This window comes from Lithobates pipiens, unplaced genomic scaffold, assembly GCF_037356315.1.
Source record: "Lithobates pipiens isolate NorthernLeopardFrog02 unplaced genomic scaffold, aLitPip1_a1.2 Scaffold_16, whole genome shotgun sequence".
NCBI classification, from domain to species: Eukaryota; Metazoa; Chordata; class Amphibia; order Anura; family Ranidae; genus Lithobates; species Lithobates pipiens.
The window spans coordinates 457,261,045-457,282,320 of record NW_027507748.1 but is presented as its reverse complement, the minus strand read 5'-3'; the positions used below and the strand labels follow the sequence as shown (position 1 = coordinate 457,282,320).

At 45.3% G+C, this 21,276-nt stretch overlaps 1 protein-coding gene across 2 annotated transcripts in view; it reads right to left on the bottom strand.

The window, feature by feature from the left end:
• The window catches only part of TUBGCP3 (tubulin gamma complex component 3), a 151,973-nt gene extending 131,746 nt beyond the window's left edge, over positions 1-20,227 (bottom strand). For both annotated transcript variants that reach the window (XM_077482881.1, XM_077482882.1), the window contains exons 1-3: positions 20,028-20,227; positions 5,167-5,274; positions 3,919-3,986 (exon numbers count right to left, since the gene is read on the bottom strand). In XM_077482881.1, coding sequence (XP_077339007.1) covers positions 3,919-3,986; positions 5,167-5,274; positions 20,028-20,103 — 252 coding nt within the window. In that variant the 5' untranslated portion in view covers positions 20,104-20,227. The remainder of the gene's footprint in view (positions 1-3,918; positions 3,987-5,166; positions 5,275-20,027) is intronic.
• Positions 20,228-21,276: the final 1,049 nt, after the last annotated feature.

Sequence of the window (21,276 nt, the reverse complement as noted above, 5' to 3'; positions counted from 1 at the left end):
ACATACCATGGCTAGAATGATTTCTTGGCCATTTTTCAGAGAATATCAATAACACAAAAACTTTTCTTTCACTCATGGTTAGGGTTTGGCTGAAGCTATTTATTATCAATCAACTGTGTTTACTCTTTTTGAATCATAATGACAACAGAAACTACCCTGATCAAAAGTTTACATACCCCATTTCTTAATACCGTGTATTGCCCTCTTTAACATCAATGACAGCTTGAAGTCTTTTGTGGTATTTGTGGATGAGGCTCTTTATCTTGCCAGATGGCAAAGCTGCCCATTCCTCTTGGCAAAAAGCCTCCAGTTCCTGTAACTTCTTGGGCTGTCTTGCATGAACTGCACATTTGAGATCTCCCCAGAATGGCTCAATGATATTGAGGTCAGGAGACTGAGGTGGCCACTCCAGAACCTTCACTTTATTCTGCTGTAGGCAATGACAGGTCGACTTGGCCTTGTGTTTTGGATCATTGTCATGTTGGAATGTCCAAATACATTCCATGATCAGCTTCCTGGCTTCCTGAATGAAAATGCTCCTCCAGTATTTTTTGATAACATACTGCATTCATCTTGCATCAATTTTGACCAAATTTCCTGTGCCTTTGTAGCTCACACAAAATCCTCTCCCCTCCCTAAATAAGAGCTCTAGCTGACAGTGTGGATATGGCAGCAGTCCTGGGCCGATTGCAGTTACTGCTGTGCTTGATCTCAGGCACGCTGACAGTTCATATAGGACTCAGGGACTTGATAAAAGGAGGCTGCGCCCTCTGAAACATGTTGTGCTAGAAACAGATCATACACCCCATCAGCAGTCGGCTCCTCACTTCACGTGCCCCTAAGCACAGTTTTGTGTGCATGTGTACTGTCAGCTTGCAGGGGATCAAGCACAGCAGCGACTGAAATTGGCCCAGGACTGCTGCCATAGCCACACTGTCAGCTGTAGCTAGTATTAAAAGCAGTGAGATGATTTTGGTGCACAGTACCATGGTGGGGAGATGCAATTGATTAGCGCTGATTCATTTTTGCTTGTGAGTGCATTTTTATCTATCATTTTACCATAAAATAAAGGGTATTGCACCAGAGCCTTTGTGCTCTTCTCTGGTTAGTGTTTTTGCAGTTTTCAGTGCCCTCTGGTTGTGAGAGCAGCAAAGTTGTGGTGCTATTGAAGAATAAGCATTTCAAGGCTAAATTGATATTGAACTTTTAGACCTTCTTCACGCAGGTCTCCTGTGGCATTAGCACAAGTACTGGTATATGTGTATACATGTTAAGACTATGTAAATGCTTTATTAGACATAGTTTGGGCACAACTGTGCTTTAAACAGAATTTTTCTAGCTGGTAGGCTGGTTATCCAAAGACACAGAGACTGAGTGAAGGAGTGGAGTATGGAACAGTCACATAAAAAAGTGTAACAATGTCTGGAAAAATAGGATGCTTTTTATAAATTGAAGACCATTCTCACACATGAAAAAAAACCGCTAGACACAAGCCATTAGTCGAACAACTATAACATCCCAAAATCTGGCAAGTGCCTACTGTGTAGCACAACCATCTCTTCTCTACTTGCTTTTTAAAGTGGTTGTATAGTCCTTTTTACAACTTTTACCTACAGGTAAGCCTATAATAAGGCTTACCTGTAGGTAAAAAAAAATATCTCCTAAACCTGTATGGTTTAGGAGATATTCCCCTCGCAATGCGCCGCTGACTGCAGCGGTGCATTAGCACAGGGGATTCTCGACTGAAAGTCCGGCAGACGCCGGACCCTGCCGGGTAGAAGTCCCCGTGCGCATGCGCGGGAGTGACGATATCGTGGCTCCGGCCACTCACAGCGCCTGAGCCGCGATACCCGGAAGACACGCCAAGGGAACATGTCAGCTCCCTCGGGTGCATCAGGCGAGATGTCGAGGCCTCGTTATAAGGTAAGTATTTCATAATGAGCTAGTAGGCGGTGCATATTAGCTCATTATGCCTTTTCCCTTGCAGGTAGGAAAAAAAAAACCTCAGCGGCTTTATTACCGCTTTAAACTGTTCTTTGATTTATAGTTTTTTCCTTCCTCATCTTTTTCCTGTTACAGCCCAGATATTTTCACCAAATTGTTACAAATTTACAGTTATTGAGTCTAACAAATACCTTTGTTACCAAAGATATATGCATTTTTTTGTAGCAACACTAGGTTTATTTAATATAAGCTATGTAAACTCTCTATTGGATGACTGGGCCTATGACAGCCATGAAATACACACAGACTAAATAAATATTTAAAGCGGGGCTTTCTAATTATAGTTGCAAAATAAGGCTGTTTCTCTTTATAGCGAATATGTAATAGAAATGTGAAACTAAATCAGTGTGGGGCACAGAAAATGGGATTTTTAGTTTACCTGTAAAATCGTTTCTTTGAAGTACATGATGGGGCACAGAGCATCTTCACATCCATTACAAATGTGTTATGTAATCATACAAAAGGGTTATGCTATCACCTTCAAGTGAATGGACAATGGCAAAAAAAGTCAGAAAGTCCCCTCCTAGGCATATTCCCTCATCAGGCAAAGCTTCATTTTTTTTTTTTGTACCAAGCCATAAACCACAAGACAGAGAAGGGAATCTCTGTGTCCAATGATGTACTCCAAGATAAGGATTTTACAGGTAAGCCAAAAATCCCATTTTCTTTATCATACATTGTGACGCACAAAGCATCTTTATATCCATTAGAAAAGGGATGTCCCAAAGCACTAAATAGGAGGGCAACACGGCAACAAGCCAATTGGCCCCAAACTAAACTAAACCAGTACAGGTTAGAACCTCACGAAGCAGCCTGCAAAATTTGCCAGCCAAAGGTAGTGTCCTCATGGGCCCCAACATCTACTTTGTAAAACTTTGTGAAAGTATGTATCGAAGACCAGATGGCAGCTTTACGAACTTAAGCTACTGGAGCCCCCAGGAAGCACCAACACTTCTGGTAGAATAGGCTTTCACGGAAAATGGTGGTACATTGCTCTGTAGACCATTAGCTTGAGAAATTAAAAAAAGAAATTGTAGACTTGGAAGCTCTTTGAACATTCCTTGGGCCTTCAAGAAGTACACAAAAGGGAATCTGACTGACGATTAGCAGCAGTCAACTTTAGGGAACACCTAGCAGCACATACTACATCTTGAGTATGAAGAGCCTTGTCATCTGGTGGCTCATACTTAGGACAGAAAGATGGCAATACAATCTCTTAGTTGAGATGGAACAAAGAAACCACTTTAGGTAAACATGATGGCTGAGGCCGTAGAACTACCTTATCGCAGTGGAGTACCAGGAACTGGGCCTCTACCTATTCTCTGAGAAAAAGAACCATGGATAAATTTATATAATCTTACAGATACAACCAGCCCTTTGAAGGCAACCATAATGCTGCTGGGGCCTGCGATTAAATTTAGTTTGACACCTCTGCTCTAGGGGGTCCAATCTTCACCATGGCCTTCAGGAGCTCAACTCTCCAGCTTGGGATTACTGCGTTTTGTATGTAGAGACTGTGCAGACATGACCATCAACTAGGACACCAAAGAAAAAAATGTATTCCTTAACAGGGAGGGATCATGCCTAGGAGGGGAGTCCAGACTTTTTTTTTTGCCAGTGTCCAATCACCTGAAGGTGACAGAACAACCCTATTGTAATGAATATCAAGTTGGTCCCATGTATCCCATGATGTATGAAAAAGAAAAAGGCTTTTCTAGCTCTTAAAAGGTAATAGCAGACCTCTGTGTATGTGTTCTATTCATTTTAAGTAAACTTTGTTGGCACTTAAGAAGATGACTAGAATATATAAAATTTTGCATACATACAGTGCGCATGCACGTATGCACACAAACACATACTGTGGCGTATTTACACAGCGTGTAAATTTACATTTTTGTGACATTCTGCACTTACTTGTGATTGGAGTTTCCTATGTAGCTCTGAAAACAGAGCACCATCTGCTTCTCTTCTCTGACGCACAACTGTAGAAAAGAAAAAAAAGATTACTGAACAGCCCTTTACAGAACATAAAAAAGTTGGGTAAATTACTTTTATATTACAATCGCAGTTGCACGTAACTGCTTTGCAATTGTCTTTAACCCCCGTTCGCTCCTGCAGATGTAACTATTATTGCCAGGATGTAAATAGAATCCGAACTGCTATACCAGCCAGGAGTTAGTTTAAATTTTTACCCTTGCAAAAAAAAAAATTGCAGTTTTTTTTCTTTTTTTCAGTGAGCCTGCAAAGCATTGCACCCATTATCAGTGAATTGCAGGTGTAATGCTAGCCTTCTGTAGACTCTTCTTCCAGCTCACTGTCCATACCAAAGTACAGGCTATCAGTTGGAGAGCTGGGGGGAAGTGTCAATGGACTAAAGCTGGCCACAAATGTATAAAAATGTGGCTGGTTCAGCAGGGACTGGCCAAATTTTGATCCATGTATGGGCACTGTGGTTGTGTGTGTCTAGCGATTAACTTCTTTACAACCATCTTGGCAGATTTCCCTCGCTTGATCAGCACCAATGTCTTTTTGGTAAGCAAAATCTGCAACTTTTTAATATTTATTAATAATGAAAAATGTAAACTTCTTTCAGATGCTTTGGGGCATTGGTGTTTCCTCTTTTGCCTTTTATGTTTCACTTTGCAGGTTTTCTGAAATTTCAGCATGCAAAAGTGAACACACTGCCAGTCTGTGTGCAAGCTTTTTGATCAGAGGAATGTACACAACATAAGGTTTATGTCCAAGTGCATTCTAGTCATGCACTGCATATTCCATCTTGAGGTATGAAGCTGTAATGTTATAGAAAACGCAGCATTTGGCAAGAAAAGGCTGAATTTGGTCCGCTTTGCTTGCAGTTCAAAAGGCACTTTAATAGGACATGCTGTGTCCAAATAAAAACAGCACAATGGAAAGCAGGTCAAAACGCAGCCTCTGTACTGCTCAATTGAAGTCAATAGGATTGATATGCATTGTATACAAAAGAAACACAACTCCCCTTTGGAAACCTTTACATTTAGTGGTATGGTGCATTAGGGCCAGCATGTGAGATTCATTAGCTAAGAGGTCAGAAACTATCAGGCATCAGGTGACTTTTTACCCTCAGATTGCCTTTCTTTTTGTTCTAAATTAAACAAATACTAATTTTTCATTATAAATACTTACATTCTTTTTTAATTTTCTCAGCAACAAGAAACTCATCTCTTTCAACGGTTGGGGCAAAATTACTGCCAATCACACGAACTGCATATTGGAACTGCTGGGCTACATCCGCTGGAAAAGTAAGAAGTGCAAGACAAATATGTTAATACTTTGAACAACAAATAGTTTTAATGAACCAAAAGTGTCACTTCCAAGTTCTTTATGGATACTTTTCTGGTGTTAGATCTCTCTTGCAATCCTTATATAGCAGCTGTAAAACTGTAAAAATCCACTTTCCTTTTACTTGAACTTTCTTCATCTCCCCTAGATTTTTTTTTTTACTGGCTGAATTCAGCTTAAAAAGAGAAAAGTGAGAGGAGGGAGCGGTTTAGCGGCACTGTGGGCTGGATCTGAAGTGCCCACAGCGCTGATCTGTGCCCATCCCTGGCTCATCCATCCACATTTATGCTCAGCCATCCTCATTCATGCTCCATCCCTGGCTCACCGATCCACATTCATGCTCATCTACTCTCCATCCCTGGCTCGGCCATCCTCATTCATGCTCCATCCCTGGCTCACCCATCCACATTCATGCTCATCTACTCTCCATCCCTGGCTCGGCCATCCTCATTCATGCTCCATCCCTGGCTCACCCATCCACATTCATGCTCATCTACTCTCCATCCCTGGCTCGGCCATCCTCATTCATGCTCCATCCCTGGCTCACCCATCCACATTCATGCTCATCCATGCTCCATCCCTGGCTCAGCCATCCTCATTCATGATCTATCTCTGGCTCATTCAAGCTCCATCCCTGAATCATCCATCCTCATTCATGCTCAGCAATGCTCCATCCCAGGCTCATCCATCCTTATTCATGCTCCATCCGTGCTTCACCCATCCACATTCATGCTTATCTGTGCTCCATCCCTGGTTCAGTCATCCTCATTCATGGGCCATCCCTGGATCACCCATCCTCATTCATGCTCCATCCCTGGCTCATCCATCCACAATCATGCTCAATCCCTGGCTCAGCCATCCTCATTCATGCTCCATCCCTGGCTCAGCCATCCTCATTCATGCTCCATGCAAGGCTCATCCATCCATAGTCACGCTCCATCCCTGGCTCACCCATCCATATTCCTGGCTCATTCGTGCTCCATCCCTGGCTCATCTATCCTCTTTCATGCTTCATGCCTGGCTCATCCATCCACAGTCATGCTCCATCCCTGGTTCATCCATCCACATTCATACTCCATCCCTGGCTCATCCGTGCCACATCCATGATCATCCGTGCCACATGAGTGATCATCTGTGTTACATCAGTATGGTTGTTTAATTTTCTTTACACATTTTCCAAAAACTTGTGGAAAAAAATGACACATTCAAAAGACTCATTATGCCTCATAGATTATAAGTTTGTGTGTTTACTTTCCAAAATGGAGTCATTTTTTGGACGTTTCCATTGTCCTGATGCTCCAGGGCTTTCAAAAGTGTTAGCCCTTGTAACGTGATGACGTTATTTCGTTAGGACTACGTTCAGGCTAGTAGCCAATAGCTTTGGTCTAGGAATTTGATCTGTGCATGCATGGCACTTTGTCTGATCGGAATTCTCTACACATGATGGGACAAAGTCCGAGCAGATCATGTAGTCGGAAAATTTTATAGCGCAGCTGGAAAACTTGGTCCGTCGGATACTCCGACGGAAACAGTCCGATGGAACCCTCACACTGTCGGATTATCTGACAACACGGTCCTATCGGACATTGTCCATCGGAATGTCCGACCGTGTGTACAAGGGCTAAGAGGTATATGTGTAATTTATGCCCCAAGAAATCCTGATGGCCTCCATATGTGGCCATTCTGTGTAAAAGTCTCACACATGTGGTATCGCCATACTCAGGAGGAGTAGCATAATGTATTTTGGGGTGTAATTTATGGTATGTATATGCTGTGTGTGAGAAATAACTTGTTATTATGACAATTTTGTGGGGAAAAAAAAAAAATCTAAACTCACCATGCCTCTTACTAAATACCTTGGACTGTCTACTTTCCAAAAAGTAATGGGGGGGGGGGGGGGGTATTTGTATTGTCCTGACTTGTTAGGGTCTCAATAAAGGAGATAGGCCATCAGACATCAGATGTGATCAATTTTCAATGCTCACATCTGATGTGATCCATTTTCAATGATTGGCACCATAGCTTGTAGACCTTATAACGTTTGCAATGACTAAATAATATGCACTTATTTGGGTTATTTTTACGAAAGATATGTAGCAGTATAAACTTTGGCCAAAATGTTTGAATTACTAATTTGCTAAATTTTATAACAGAAATTAAATGCTTAGCTCGGCTCTCCAGCTCTGGGAGGGAGTCTATATACGTCCTCCCAGAACCGCGGCTCCAGCACGCCCTCTAAGATCACTGTGTCCATTGGATACAGCTGATCACAGATCTCAGTAAAGGACCAATCACATGTGATCATGTGACCCAATCACAGCTGGTCACATGTAAACAGACTTACTGTGTTATTGGCATTCCTTTCCTCACACGCTGTCTCTGTGTGAGGAAAAGAGAGCAGATAACCAGCAAGGCTCACAGGGCACAGTGATTACATTCTTTACACCAGGGGTGCTCAACCTTTTAAAGAGAGAGGGCCACTAATGTGATCTGGTAACTGCTCAAGGGCCACAATGAAATGAAATGGTTCAGAATTTAGAATTTTTATTTTGAATAGCATAATGAACACTTTCCTCCTGCAGGTGTTTGGGAGAGGAGGAGAAGCTGTCTTTCAGCGGTTGCAGGAGGAAAATGGAGAAGAATGATTTCTGTATATGCCCTCGCAGCTCCTCCTGTCTAGGTGTAAAAGAGCATGTGACGGGGAGGCCACATAGGCCCCCTGGAACATGTGGTGGGGTAACCATTGCAACCCCTCACACTACACCAATGGTTGGGAGGGTGTGGTAAAAACAGGCTCACCTATGTGGTTTTATAGCTCCCCGATCCAAGAGTGTAAACGAGCCCTTACTGTCCCGAGACCCTTATAAGGCTGCTCTCACACTGATGTGTTGCTGTTTACAAATGCCGGCGAGTTGACTGTGCTTTGCCATACACTCCTATTATAATATATTTTATATATATATATATATATATCTTATATATTATATCGTTGTTTGGTGCACTTTCAGAAAGTACAGCAAGCCCGCAAGAAAAAAATAGAAGCGTGCTTCCCTGGTTTGGGGTTGAGGGCCACATCAAAGGGCTCCAAGAGCCACATGTGGCCCTCGGGCCGTAGGTTGAGCACCCCTGTTTTACTCTGATGATCAGTGCAGCCTTATTAGCGCCCATCAGTGAAGAAGAAAAATTACTTATTTGCAAAATTTTATAAACCGAAAAAAAAAAAAAAACAATATTTCTATTTTTTTCAAAATTTCCTGGCTTTTTCATTTGTTTCACAACAAATAAAAAACCCAGTGATGATTAAATATCACCAAAAGAAAGCTCTGTCTCAAAAAACAGCACTGTAAGCTGAAAATTGGCATGGGCAGAAAGGGGGTGAAAGTGCCCGTTATTGAAGTGTTTAATATATAGAATGCATTAAGGTAAATAAAATCTTTTTTTTTTAGAACCATTTTAAAGCGGGGTTCCACCCTAAAGTGGAACCTCCGCTGATCGGATCCCTCCCCCCCTCCGGTGTCACAATTGGCACCTTTCAGGGGGTTGGAGATACCTGTCAAAGACAGGTATTTACACCCACTTCCGGGCATAGACTCCCGTGGGAGTCTACGCCATTTCCTGTCCTGCCGCGCTGTCTGCTGGGACACACACGGGTCTCTTAGACAGCGCTGAGAATTCCTATTGCGCTGCGCGACTCGCGCAGTAGGGAACCGGGAAGTGAAGCCGATTCCCTTCACTTCCCGATTCCCTCACCTAGAATGGTGACGGCAGCAGCCGAGCAATCGATCGGCCTCGGCATCGCTGGAACCCGGGACAGGTGAGTGTCCATTTATTAAAAGTCAGCAGCTGTAGTATTTATAGCTGCTGGCTTTTAATTTTTTTTGTTGGTGGAATCCCTCTTTAAGTACCTTCAAAAGTCTGATGTCACCAACTTTTCATAGCCGCTATCTGGAGAGCTGTGATGTAAGACATGAAGCAATAAAAAGCACACAAGTGTCTGTGCACATGTCTATCTATATTTTCCAGTGCAGAAAATGGAACGTAAAATAAGTTGATTTTCCTCAGTATTCCTACTGCAGACGTGATGAGCAGAGGAATTCAAAATCTGTAAATTTGCATCAGTCCCTGCCCTCAAAGAGCATAAACTCGAAGGTCCCAAATCTCACATGCATACACACACACATTCTAGTGTCCATTTAGACAAGAGCCAATTGAACCGCATGTTTTTGGAGCACAGCAGAGAACTTGTAAACTCCATGCGGATAGGTTCCTGACCAGGATTTGAGGGCCCCAACACTGCAAGATAGAAGTGGTGATCACTAAAGCATTGTGCTGCCCACTATTTTGGTTGTATTTCCCTTACTACAGCTAAAAGCAATGTAGGCAACACAGATCAGTCTTTATTCTGATAATGTTTACAGTACAGATATATGATACACATCCCTACATTATTTATTAAATGTGTACCACTTTGCCAAACAGGAACAATTAAACCTTGATGTCAAATACGGTGAATGAAACTTAATAAAACAGACAAGACAAATGTAATACATTGTTTAACCACATCCCTACCGCCCGGGTTGTTTGACGGTGGCAGAATGGCTCCCCTGCATGTATCGCTGTAGCTGTACGGCGGGTGCTTTAACCAGTTGCCGACCGCCGCACGCCGATGTACGTCGGTACAATGGCACGGGCAGGCATAAGGACATACATGTACGTCCCTTGCCTCCCGCGGGTCGGGGGCCCGATCGGGCCCCCGCCCGGTGCCTGCGGCGGTCGGAATTCGTACGGGAGCGATCCCGGACGAGGGGACGGCCATTCATTCATGGCCACCCCCTCGCGATCGCTCCCGACGAATAGAAATCCCCGGTGACATCACTTCCTCTCCTGTAATGTAAACACAGGAGAGGAAGTGATGTATTCTCTCCTCCGTGTCGGTATTTTTCGTTCCGACACGGAGGAGAACGGATCAGTAAGTTGCACCAACACTCACACACACAGTAGAACATGCCAGGCACACTCACACCCCCCCTTTACCCCCCGATCACCCCCCCAATTACCCCTGCCCCCCAGTCACAGTGACACCAATGTCATTTTTTTTTTTTTTTTTTTTTTTTTTGCATTGGTGTCATTTGTGACTGTAATAACTGTTAGGGCAGTTAGAGTTAGCCCCCTTTAGTTCTAATGTACCCCCCTAACCCCCCCAATAAAGGTTTAACCCCGTGATCACCCCCCGTCGCCAGTGTCACTAAGGCTGGGTTCACATTGCAGCGGTTTATGAGAACGAATGTGATTCGCACCGCACTGCAGTGCAAATCACATCCGATCTCTGTGCGATTCGAGTTCAGCCATTCGCCGCACCCGCCGCACCCGCCACACCCGCCGCACCCGCCGCAAATTCGCACGGGACCCTTTTTTTGGCCCGCAGCAGAATCGGATCGCATGGGTGTTCACACCATGCGATCCGAGTTTGCAGATCGCACTGCGATATGCGAACTGATCTGGGGGTGTCAGTAACATTTCACTGACACTCCCAGCAGTTCGCATAGGGCAGTGTGAACTGCCGCCGGGAGGCATGCGATGCGGGAACCCGCCGCGGATTCGCGGCGTTTCCGCATCGCTCCAGTGTGAACCCAGCCTAATAAGCGATCATTTTTCTGATCGCCGTATTAGTGTCACAGGTGACGCTAGTTAGGCAGGTAGGTATTTAGGTTCGCCGCAGCTTTTTATAGCGCCAGGGACCCCCATATACTACCGCATAAAGCCCCCTGATTGCCCCCTAGTTAACCCTTTCACCAGTGATCACCATATAACTGTTACAGGTGACGCTGGTTGGTTAGTTATTTTTTTATAGTTTCAGGGCACCCGCCATTTATTACCTAATAAAGGTTTAACCCCCTGATCACCCGGCGGGTGTCATTTGTGACTAATAACTGTTAGGGCAGTTAGGGTTAGCCCCCTTTAGTTATAAGGTACCCCCCTAACCCCCCCAATAAAGGTTTAACCCCGTGATCACCCCCCGTCGCCAGTGTCACTAAGGCTGGGTTCACATTGCAGCGGTTTATGAGAACGGATGTGATTCGCACCGCACTGCAGTGCAAATCACATCCGATCTCTGTGCGATTCGAGTTCAGCCATTCGCCGCACCCGCCGCAAATTCGCACGGGACCCTTTTTTTGGCCCGCAGCAGAATCGGATCGCATGGGTGTTCACACCATGCGATCCGAGTTTGCAGATCGCACTGCGATATGCGAACTGATCTGGGGGTGTCAGTAACATTTCACTGACACTCCCAGCAGTTCGCATAGGGCAGTGTGAACTGCCGCCGGGAGGCATGCGATGCGGGAACCCGCCGCGCATTCGTGGCGTTCCCGCATCGCTCCAGTGTGAACCCAGCCTAATAAGCGATCGTTTTTCTGATCGCTGTATTAGTGTCACAGGTGACGCTAGTTAGGCAGGTAGGTATTTAGGTTCGCTGCAGCTTTTTATAGCGCCAGGGACCCCCATATACTACCGCATAAAGCCCCCTGATTGCCCCCTAGTTAACCCTTTCACCAGTGATCACCATATAACTGTTACAGGTGACGCTGGTTGGTTAGTTATTTTTTTATAGTTTCAGGGCACCCGCCATTTATTACCTAGTCTCACTAGTGTACCCCTAAATTTAGGGGTGTCTACTTTCCAAAATGGGGTCATTTGGGGGGGGTTTGTGCCATCTTGGCATTTTATGGCCTTCAAAACTGTAACGCCCTTAGAAAGCCTGAAGGCGGTGCTTGGTTTTCGGGGCCCCGTACGCGGCTAGGCTCCCAAAAAGTCCCACATATGTGGTATCCCCATACTCAGGAGAAGCAGCAGAATTTATTTTGGGGTGTCATTTCACATATGCCCATGGCATGCGTGAGCAATATATCATTTAGTGACAACTTTGTGAAAAAAAAAAAAAAAAAAAAAAAGTTTGTAATTTTCCCGCAACTTGTGGCAAAATATAAAATATTCCATGGACTCAACATGCCTCTCAGCAAATAGCTTGGGGTGTCTACTTTCTAAAATGGGGTCATTTGTGGGGGTTTTGTGCCATCTTGGCATTTTATGGCCTTCAAAACTGTAATAGGTAGTGAGGAGTGAAATCAAAAAATTACGCCCTTAGAAAGCCTGAAGGCGGTGCTTGGTTTTCGGGGCCCCGTACGCGGCTAGGCTCCCAAAAAGTCCCACATATGTGGTATCCCCGTACTCAGGAGAAGCAGCAGAATTTATTTTGGGGTGTCATTTCACATATGCCCATGGCATGCATGAGCAATATATCATTTAGTGACAACTTTGTTAAAAAAAAAAAAAAAAAAAAAAAAGTTTGTAATTTTCCCGCAACTTGTGGCAAAATATAAAATATTCCATGAACTCAACATGCCTCTCAGCAAATAGCTTGGGGTGTCTACTTTCTAAAATGGGGTCATTTGTGGGGGTTTTGTGCCATCTTGGCATTTTATGGCCTTCAAAACTGTAATAGGTAGTGAGAAGTGAACTCAAAAATTTACGCCCTTAGAAAGCCTGAAGGCGGTGCTTGGTTTTCGGGGCCCCGTACGCGGCTAGGCTCCCAAAAAGTCCCACATATGTGGTATCCCCATACTCAGGAGAAGCAGCAGAATTTATTTTGGGGTGTCATTTCACATACGCCCATAGCATGTGTGAGCAATATATCATTTAGTGACAACTTTGTGTAAAAAAAAAAAAAAATTTTTTTTTTTGTCATTATTCAATCGCTTGAGGCAAAAAAATAAAATATTCAATGGGCTCAACATGCCTCTTATCAATTTCCTTAGGGGGTCTACTTTCCAAAATGGGGTCATTTGGGGGGGTTTGTACTGCCCTGCCATTTTAGCACCTCAAGAAATGAGATAGGCAGTCGTAAACTAAAAGCTGCGTAAATTCCAGAAAACGTACCTTAGTTTGTAGATGTGACAACTTTTGCGCAAACCAATAAATATACAATTATTGACTTTTTTTTTACCAAAGACATGTGGCTGAATACATTTTGGCCTAAATGTATGACTAAAATTGAGTTTATTGGATTTTTCTAATAACAAAAAGTAGAAAATATCATTTTTTTTCAAAATTTGCGGTCTTTTTACGTTTATATCGCAAAAAATAAAAATCGCAGAGGCAATCAAATACCATCAAAAGAAAGCTCTATTTGTGGGAAGAAAAGGACGCAAATTTTGTTTGGGTACAACATTGCATGACCGCGCAATTACCAGTTAAAGCAGCGCAGTGCCAAAGTGTAAAAAGACCTCTGGTCATTTACCAGCAAAATGGTCCGGTCTGAAAGTGGTTAAGGGGTATAGGGGATGCGCGCCTGCCATGTCACTGAGGAGCCGATGTGTGTGCCCAGCAGCCGCGATGTCCGCCGGGCACCAGCAAACGCTCATGACAGAATAGGTGGATCTGTGTGTGTAAACACACAAATCCATGTCCTGTCAGGGGAGGAGACAGATTGTGTGTTCCTAGTATACATCGATCAGTCTCCTCCCCTAGTCAGTCCCATCCCCCCACAGTTAGAACACACAGTGAGGGAACACATTTAACCCCTTGATCGCCCCCTAGTGTTAACCCTTTCCCTGCCAGTGTCATTTATACAGGAATCAGTGGCTGTTTATAGCACTGATCGTTGTATGAATGTCAATGGTCCCAAAAATGTGTCAAAAGTGTCCGATCTGTCCGCCGCAATGTCGCAGTTCTGATAAAAATAAATAATAATAAATAAATTGCAGATCCCCATTACTAGTAAAAAAAAATAATAATAAAAATGCCATAATTCAATCTATTTTGTAGGCGCTATAACTTTTGCGCAAACCAATCAATATAGGCTTATTGCGATACTTTTTACCAAAAATATGTAGAAGATTACATATCGGCCTAAACTGAGGAATTTTATTTATTTATTTTTATTTGGGATGTTTATTATAGCAAAAAGTAAAAAATATCCCTCACTTTGAAGGGAATTCCTCTCACTTCCTATTTTGGCTATGGGACAGGAAGTGAAGGGATATAACCCCAATGAGACATAGATGGTAAAAAAAATTTAAAAAAAAGAACTTGACAGGGTTGATTACCCTACCTTACTCATACATTTTAATGATGTTGGTCTGAGGACATGCGGGCGTGCCCAATGCTATTACTAGGGGACTTATTGGCCCCCTTGTAAAGGCAATAAAGTTAATTGAAAAGAGCACATGATGTAGGCACTGATTGCACCACAAATGTGGGGTATCACCAAAAACATCAGAGTGAGAGCAGTACATTGAGGGTTAACTCCAAACTTGTAACGTCTTTTAAGGCTCCATGCACACTGTCAAAATCGCTGCTTCTACAGGAGTTTTGAGTTCTGCCTATAGAAGCAGCTCAATGTTCTCCTATGTGTCCATGCACATTAGGACGATTAAAGGCATAATTAAGCTCAAATTTTAGGAGGTAGGGAAAAAAAAAACCCTTCTGGTTTGCGCTTTTGAGAGATTTCTGGTAGAAAATAAAAAAACGCTAAACGCTCCCGAACGCCTGTACAAAAACAAACACTCTATATGAGAGTTTTTTTTCTACCAAAAGACGTGGCATCCAGTGTCACCTATAAAAAAGAATGTAGGTCCTGAAATGGATATTTTGATGATAGGCAACTCCTATCCTCATATTGATTAGTGGTTCCAAATTAATAACTACTGCAGTAGGGAACAGACACAAAAGATACGCTCAGCATCTTTCCAAATAACCGTTCTCCTTTATTATGACGCATTTGAAGGCTTTTATACACATGATTACGTAGGTATCACATTAAAGCGGAGGTCCACCCTTAAGTGGACCTTCCACTCATTGGAACCCTCCCCCCCTCCGGCGCCAAAATTGGCACCTTTCAGGGGGGAGGGGGGTGCAGGTAACTGTACAGTACAGGTATCTGCACCCACTTCCGGGATAGCTCTCTGCGGAAAGGGGCGTGAATCTACGCCCCTTTCCGAAAGTCCCCCGCTGCCTGCTGGGAAACACACAGATCCCAGAGGCAGCGGGTCCATCCTTATTGCGCTGCGCGACTCGCGCATGCGCAGTAGGGAACCGGGAAATGAAGCCGAAAGGCTCCACTTCCTGATTCCCATACCCAAGATGGCGGCGGCAGCACCCGAGAGACGATTGGGAGATCGGCTTCGGGTGCCGACATCGCGGGCGCACTGGGCGGGTAAGTGTCCTTATTTTAAAAGTCAGCAGCTGCAGTATTTGTAGCTGCTGGCTTTTTAAAAAAAAAAAACGGCGTAACTACCGGCGGACTCCCGCTTTAATATTACAATTGTACGTTTATGGTAACAAGGGGTGTTACATAGGCAGGCTAATTCTAATCAGGACTTGAAAGAATGCAAAACATGTACTGAAAACATTGTTAGTGCCATGTGCACAGTGAGGGCATCGTTCAATACATATAAAATAGAATACAATTATATACAGAACCTACAAATTTCCATTACAGTCCTGTAGTTTGTTGCCATTTCACGGCCACACTCATTTTTCATTTGTTCTGGCATGTTTGGTATCTATTTACTTGATATACCTCTTTTACATTTTTATGCATTATATTGTGTCTGTCAGCATTAAAACATATTTTAGTATATTTTTTTCCTGAAAATTTGCATTTGATAAATGGGTAAATCCAGCGTCTCACTGACTTCAGTGCAAAGTTACTCCCCACCGACTTCAGTGCAAAGTTACTCCCCACCGACTTCAGTGCAAAGTTACTCCCCACCGACTTCAGTGCAAAGTTACTCCCCACCGACTTCAGTGCAAAGTTACACCCCACCGACTTCAGTACAAAGTCGCCAGCCATATTAATTATATTTAAATACGAAAAATTTAAAACTGTCCATTTTAGTTTTGGTTTTTGGCCAAATGCATCCTGAATTTTTGGCTTCAGTCCAAGAATTTTCATTTGGTGCACCACTACAGGCTACACCTGGATCCTGGAACCTATGAGACATCCCTGACTACACCTGGATCCTAATCACTGCAGGACCTCGAGCGATACAGGATATCCCTTTTTATACCTGGACCTCGAGGAATACAGGACATCCCTTTTTATACCTGGACCTCGAGGAATACAGGACATCCCTTTTTATACCTGGACCTCGAGGAATACAGGACATCCTTTTTATACCTGGACCTCGAGGAATACAGGACATCCCTTTTTATACCTGGACCTCGAGGAATACAGGACATCCCTTTTTATACCTGGACCTCGAGCAATACAGGACATCCCTTTTTATACCTGGACCTCGAGCAATACAGGACATCCCTTTTTATACCTGGACCTCGAGCAATACAGGACATCCCTTTTTATACCTGGACCTCGAGCAATACAGGACATCCTTGTCTCTACCTGGACCTCGAGCAATACAGGACATCCCTGTTTACACCTGGATCCTGAACATTATGGGACATCCCGGACTACATCTGGATCCTAATCACTACAGGACATCCCTGCCTACACCTGGATACTAAACAATACAGGACATTCCTGGTTACATATGGTTTCCAAACACCATAGAACGGGGGTAGGCACTTTGCCGCAAGAAACACACAAAGCCTCTTTTGCCTGCACTCGACTTCCCTCTCCATCAGCAGAGCAGGGCAGGGAAGTGTAAGTGAGACACTAATGCATTCCAGTTTCAGAATTCCCCATGCCGCACCTGCACCGAGGGGGAGGCACTGTGCCCCCACACGCCGTAAAAGATGGGAAGCATTAGTTTGGTTCTCAAACTTTGCTGAAGCTGCAATCATCAGCTTTTGTGATGGGGAAGAGATTGGGTGCAGTTCTGCTGGGGGACGGTCCCTGTTTCCAGGAGGAAGACTGTTATTGGCCACTGCTAAAGCCAATCACAGTCCAGCTAGCCCCGTCCAACATCTGGGTGGAAGATGACTTGCCTGTTTGCCACTACCAATCTCAGAAAGCAGGGATTTCACTGTGAGAAAAACCACAATCAGGTGACGGTTTGTGGAATTACTGTTGAGCTTCTGAGAACTTTGTTGAAATTATCCCTGAATCTTAGCGTCACTTACTACTGAACCCCTACGCTCAGTGTCCCTTTAAGCCACAGCCAGTAATCAGCGCAATGAAAATCACATCACAGCCAACTTTTCCTGTGGTGCAGAGCTCCGCATTTTCTCAGCTGCGGGGGTTCCAACTTATGATCCTGCACACAGGCCCACTACTTTCAGAAAATGCCCCTGACCTGAGCTTATCATTGTGCATTCATTCCAGATGCTTGTATGTGACATTACATACAAGCATGTTGGCTGGTTGCGGGAGGTGGATCAGCAGGATAAGTATGTCAGGACAAGTAGATGTCTCATCTCTGCTTCCTTTCACCGCTCTGCATATCAAAGATGAGAAGAGGGTACAGTGGTGGAGCAGATGAGCAGGAGGGTACAGCTGTGGGCAAAATGAGCAGGAGGGGTTCAGAGGTGGGACAGACGAGCAGGAGGGTACAGTGGTTGGGCAAATGTGCAGGTTGGTACAATGGTGAAAGAGATGAGAAGGGGGTTCAGCAGAGCAGGGGGGTTTAGTCTTGGGGCAGATGAGAAGGGGGTTCAGTGATGGGACAGAAGTGAAAGAAGGTGTATTGGTGGGACAGATGAACAGGGGGTTACAATGGTGGGGCAGGAGAAAAGGGGCAACGGAGGCGGGGCAGAAGAGAGGGGGGGGGGGACAGATGTGAGACAGATGTGCAGGAGGTACATTGGTGGGGCAGATGAGTTTAGTTGTTAGGACAGATGAGAAGGCGATTCAGTAGTGAGACAGAAGAGCATGGGAATACGGCGGTGGAGCAGATGTGCAGGGAGGTACAGTGGTGGGGCAGATGAGAAAAGGGGACACGTTGATGGGGCGTATGATCACGGGGTTACAGTGATGGGACAGAAGAGCAAGGGGTGGGACAAATGTGCAGGAGGGATGAGAAGGGGGTTTCGCGGTGGGATATAAAAGCAGGGGGATACAGTGGTGGGACAGATGAGCAGGGGGGGTGGGGGGGTTCAGTGTTGGCGCAGAGGAGAAAGGAGATTACGGCGGTGGGGCAGAAGAGCAGGGGGTACAGTGGTGGGACAGAAGAGCAGGGGGGGACAGATGTGCAGGAGGTACAGTGGTGGGGCAGATGAGCAAGGTGGTTTCAATGGTGGGGCAGATGAGCAGATAAGTCCAGTGTTAGGACAGATGAGAAGATAGTTCTGCGGTGAGACAGAGGAGCATACCCCCATGCTCTTCTGTCTCACCGCAAGAACGATCTTCTCATCTGTCCAAGCACTGAACTTATCTGCTCATCTGCCCCACCACTGTAACCCCCTTTCTCATCTGCCCCACCACTGTACCACCCTGCTCTTCTGTCCCACCACAGAAGAGCAGGGGGTACAGCGGTGAGACAGATGTGCATGAGGCACATTGTTGGGGCAGATGAGAAAGGGGGTTACTATGGTGGGGCAGACGAGAAGATCGTTCTGCAGTGAGACAGAAGAGAATGGGGGTATGGCAGCAGAGCAGATGTGCAGGGTGGTACGGCGTTTTGGACCGAAGAGCTGGGTGGTACGGCGTTTTGGACCGAAGAGCAGGGCGGTACAGCGGTGGGACCGAAGAGCAGGGCGGTACGGCGGTGGGACCGAAGAGCATCCCAAACCTTCCGGGACGTCCCTGGACAGATCCAGACCCCAGACCTTCCGGGACGTCCCTGGACAGATCCAGACCCCAGACCTTCCGGGACATCCCTGGACAGATCCAGACCCCAGACCTTCCGGGACATCCCTGGACAGATCCAGACCCCAGACCTTCCGGGACGTCCCTGGACAGATCCAGACCCAAGACCTTCCGGGACGTCCCTGGACAGATCCAGACCCCAGACCTTCCGAGACGTCCCTGGACAGATCCGGACCCCAAACCATCCGGGACGTCCCTGGACAGGTCCGGACCCCAAACCATCCGGGACGTCCCTGGACAGATCCGGACCCCAAACCTTCCGGGACGTCCCTGGACAGATCCAAACCCCAAACCTTACGGGACGTCCCTGGACAGATCCGGACCCCAAACCTTACGGGATGTCCCTGGATAGATCCGGACCCCAAACCTTACGGGACGTCCCTGGATAGATCCAGACCCCAAACCTTACGGGACGTCCCTGGATAGATCCAGACCCCAAACCTTACAGGACGTCCCTGGATAGATCCGGACCCCAAACCTTTCGGGACGTCCCTGGATAGATCCAGACCCCAAACCTTACAGGACGTCCCTGGATAGATCCGGACCCCAAACCTTACAGGACGTCCCTGGATAGATCCGGACCCCAAACCTTCCGGGAAGTCCCTGGATAGATCCGGACCCCAAACCTTCCGGGAAGTCCCTGGATAGATCCAGACCCCAACTCTTCAGGGAAGTCCCTGGATAGATCCAGACCCCAAACCTTCCGGGAAGTCCCTGGATAGATCCAGACCCCAAACCTTACAGGACGTCCCTGGATAGATCCAGACCCCAAACACTTTGCATATTGCAGTTGTGGCTGTAAAGCAATTCGGTCATCACACAGTGCAAGGATGAGGTGACACCCTAAAGCCCGAGCCCTGGTGTCAGGACTGGTGTCACCCGGCATGCACACAGACAACAGAGCAGCATGGAGAGAATGAATCGGTGCGGGCCGCATTACCTTCCCCCTTGCCAAGTATACGACAGCACAGGTTCTGCAGTAAGACATTCGGGGACTTCTGCTCCGGTGTCGCCATTCCGGAAGAACACGGTGAACAGCGAAGCCCCTAGACAGTCTCCTGCATCAACCTCAGCCGTTAACCGTCACTACAGCGGCGCCATTTTAACAACCCGCCGAAAGCTCCTGTCACTTCCCACAATGCTCTGCTCTGTTGTTGTGACAGCGGAGGAGGCTGCACTGCATTGTGGGTGTGTATTCCCAGTCTGGGGTCACCGGCTTGGGCTGCCCGATCAGTGCTGCCAGTTGTCTCTCTCTCTGCCCAACAAGTTATTTACACTAGAAAGCCTGAAATCACCTATCATTTATTATTTAACAGAAAAAAAGGCTGCTTTTAGTAATAGAAGCTAAGAAATTAGTAATAGCAGCCTTTATTTTTTTAACACAAGGGATTTCAGTCTCCATTGGCCAACTCGGCTTTTTCTGACACTTTTTATTTACTTATAACCCTCAATTTATTTATTTTTTAACAGAGACCCTTGGGAATAAAATAGCGATCATTTACATTTTTTACGTCACACAGTATTTGCACAGCAGCTGTGCAAATACAATTTATTTGGGGAAAAAAACACTTTAAAGTGGTTGTAAACCCAAGAAAAAAAACCTGCAAGACAAAAGCATAATGACCTAGTATTCATAACACTAGCTTATTATGAATTACTTACCAGAGATCAAATCCTCTGCAGCGGCTCTTATACACCGCCCTGGCAGCCGACGTTGCTCCCGGAATTACTTCTGGGTATCGCAGGCTTCGGCGCTGTGATTGGCTGGAGCCACGATGACGTCACGCGCCCACGCGGGAGCTACCGGTAACAGCACAGTCACTGAAGTAACGGCACGTACATGACGTTGCTTCAGTTTGTGTCGGCGTGGTCATCAGCACATGCAGACACAGGAGATATCTCCTAAACCGTGCAATAGAGCTGCACGATTCTGGCCAAAATGAGAATCACAATTTTTTGGCTTTGAATAAAAAGATCACGATTCTCGCGACATAAATCTTTCATTTTATACAAAAAAAAAACTAACTTTACTGGTAAGGTTTTGTTTTTTTTATTCATTAAAGTAATGTTTAAAAAAAATGCATTTGAAAGATGGATGCACAAATACAGTGTGACATAAAATATTGCAACAACCACCATTTTATTCTCTAGGGTGTCTACTAAAAAAATATAATGTTTGGGGGTTCCAA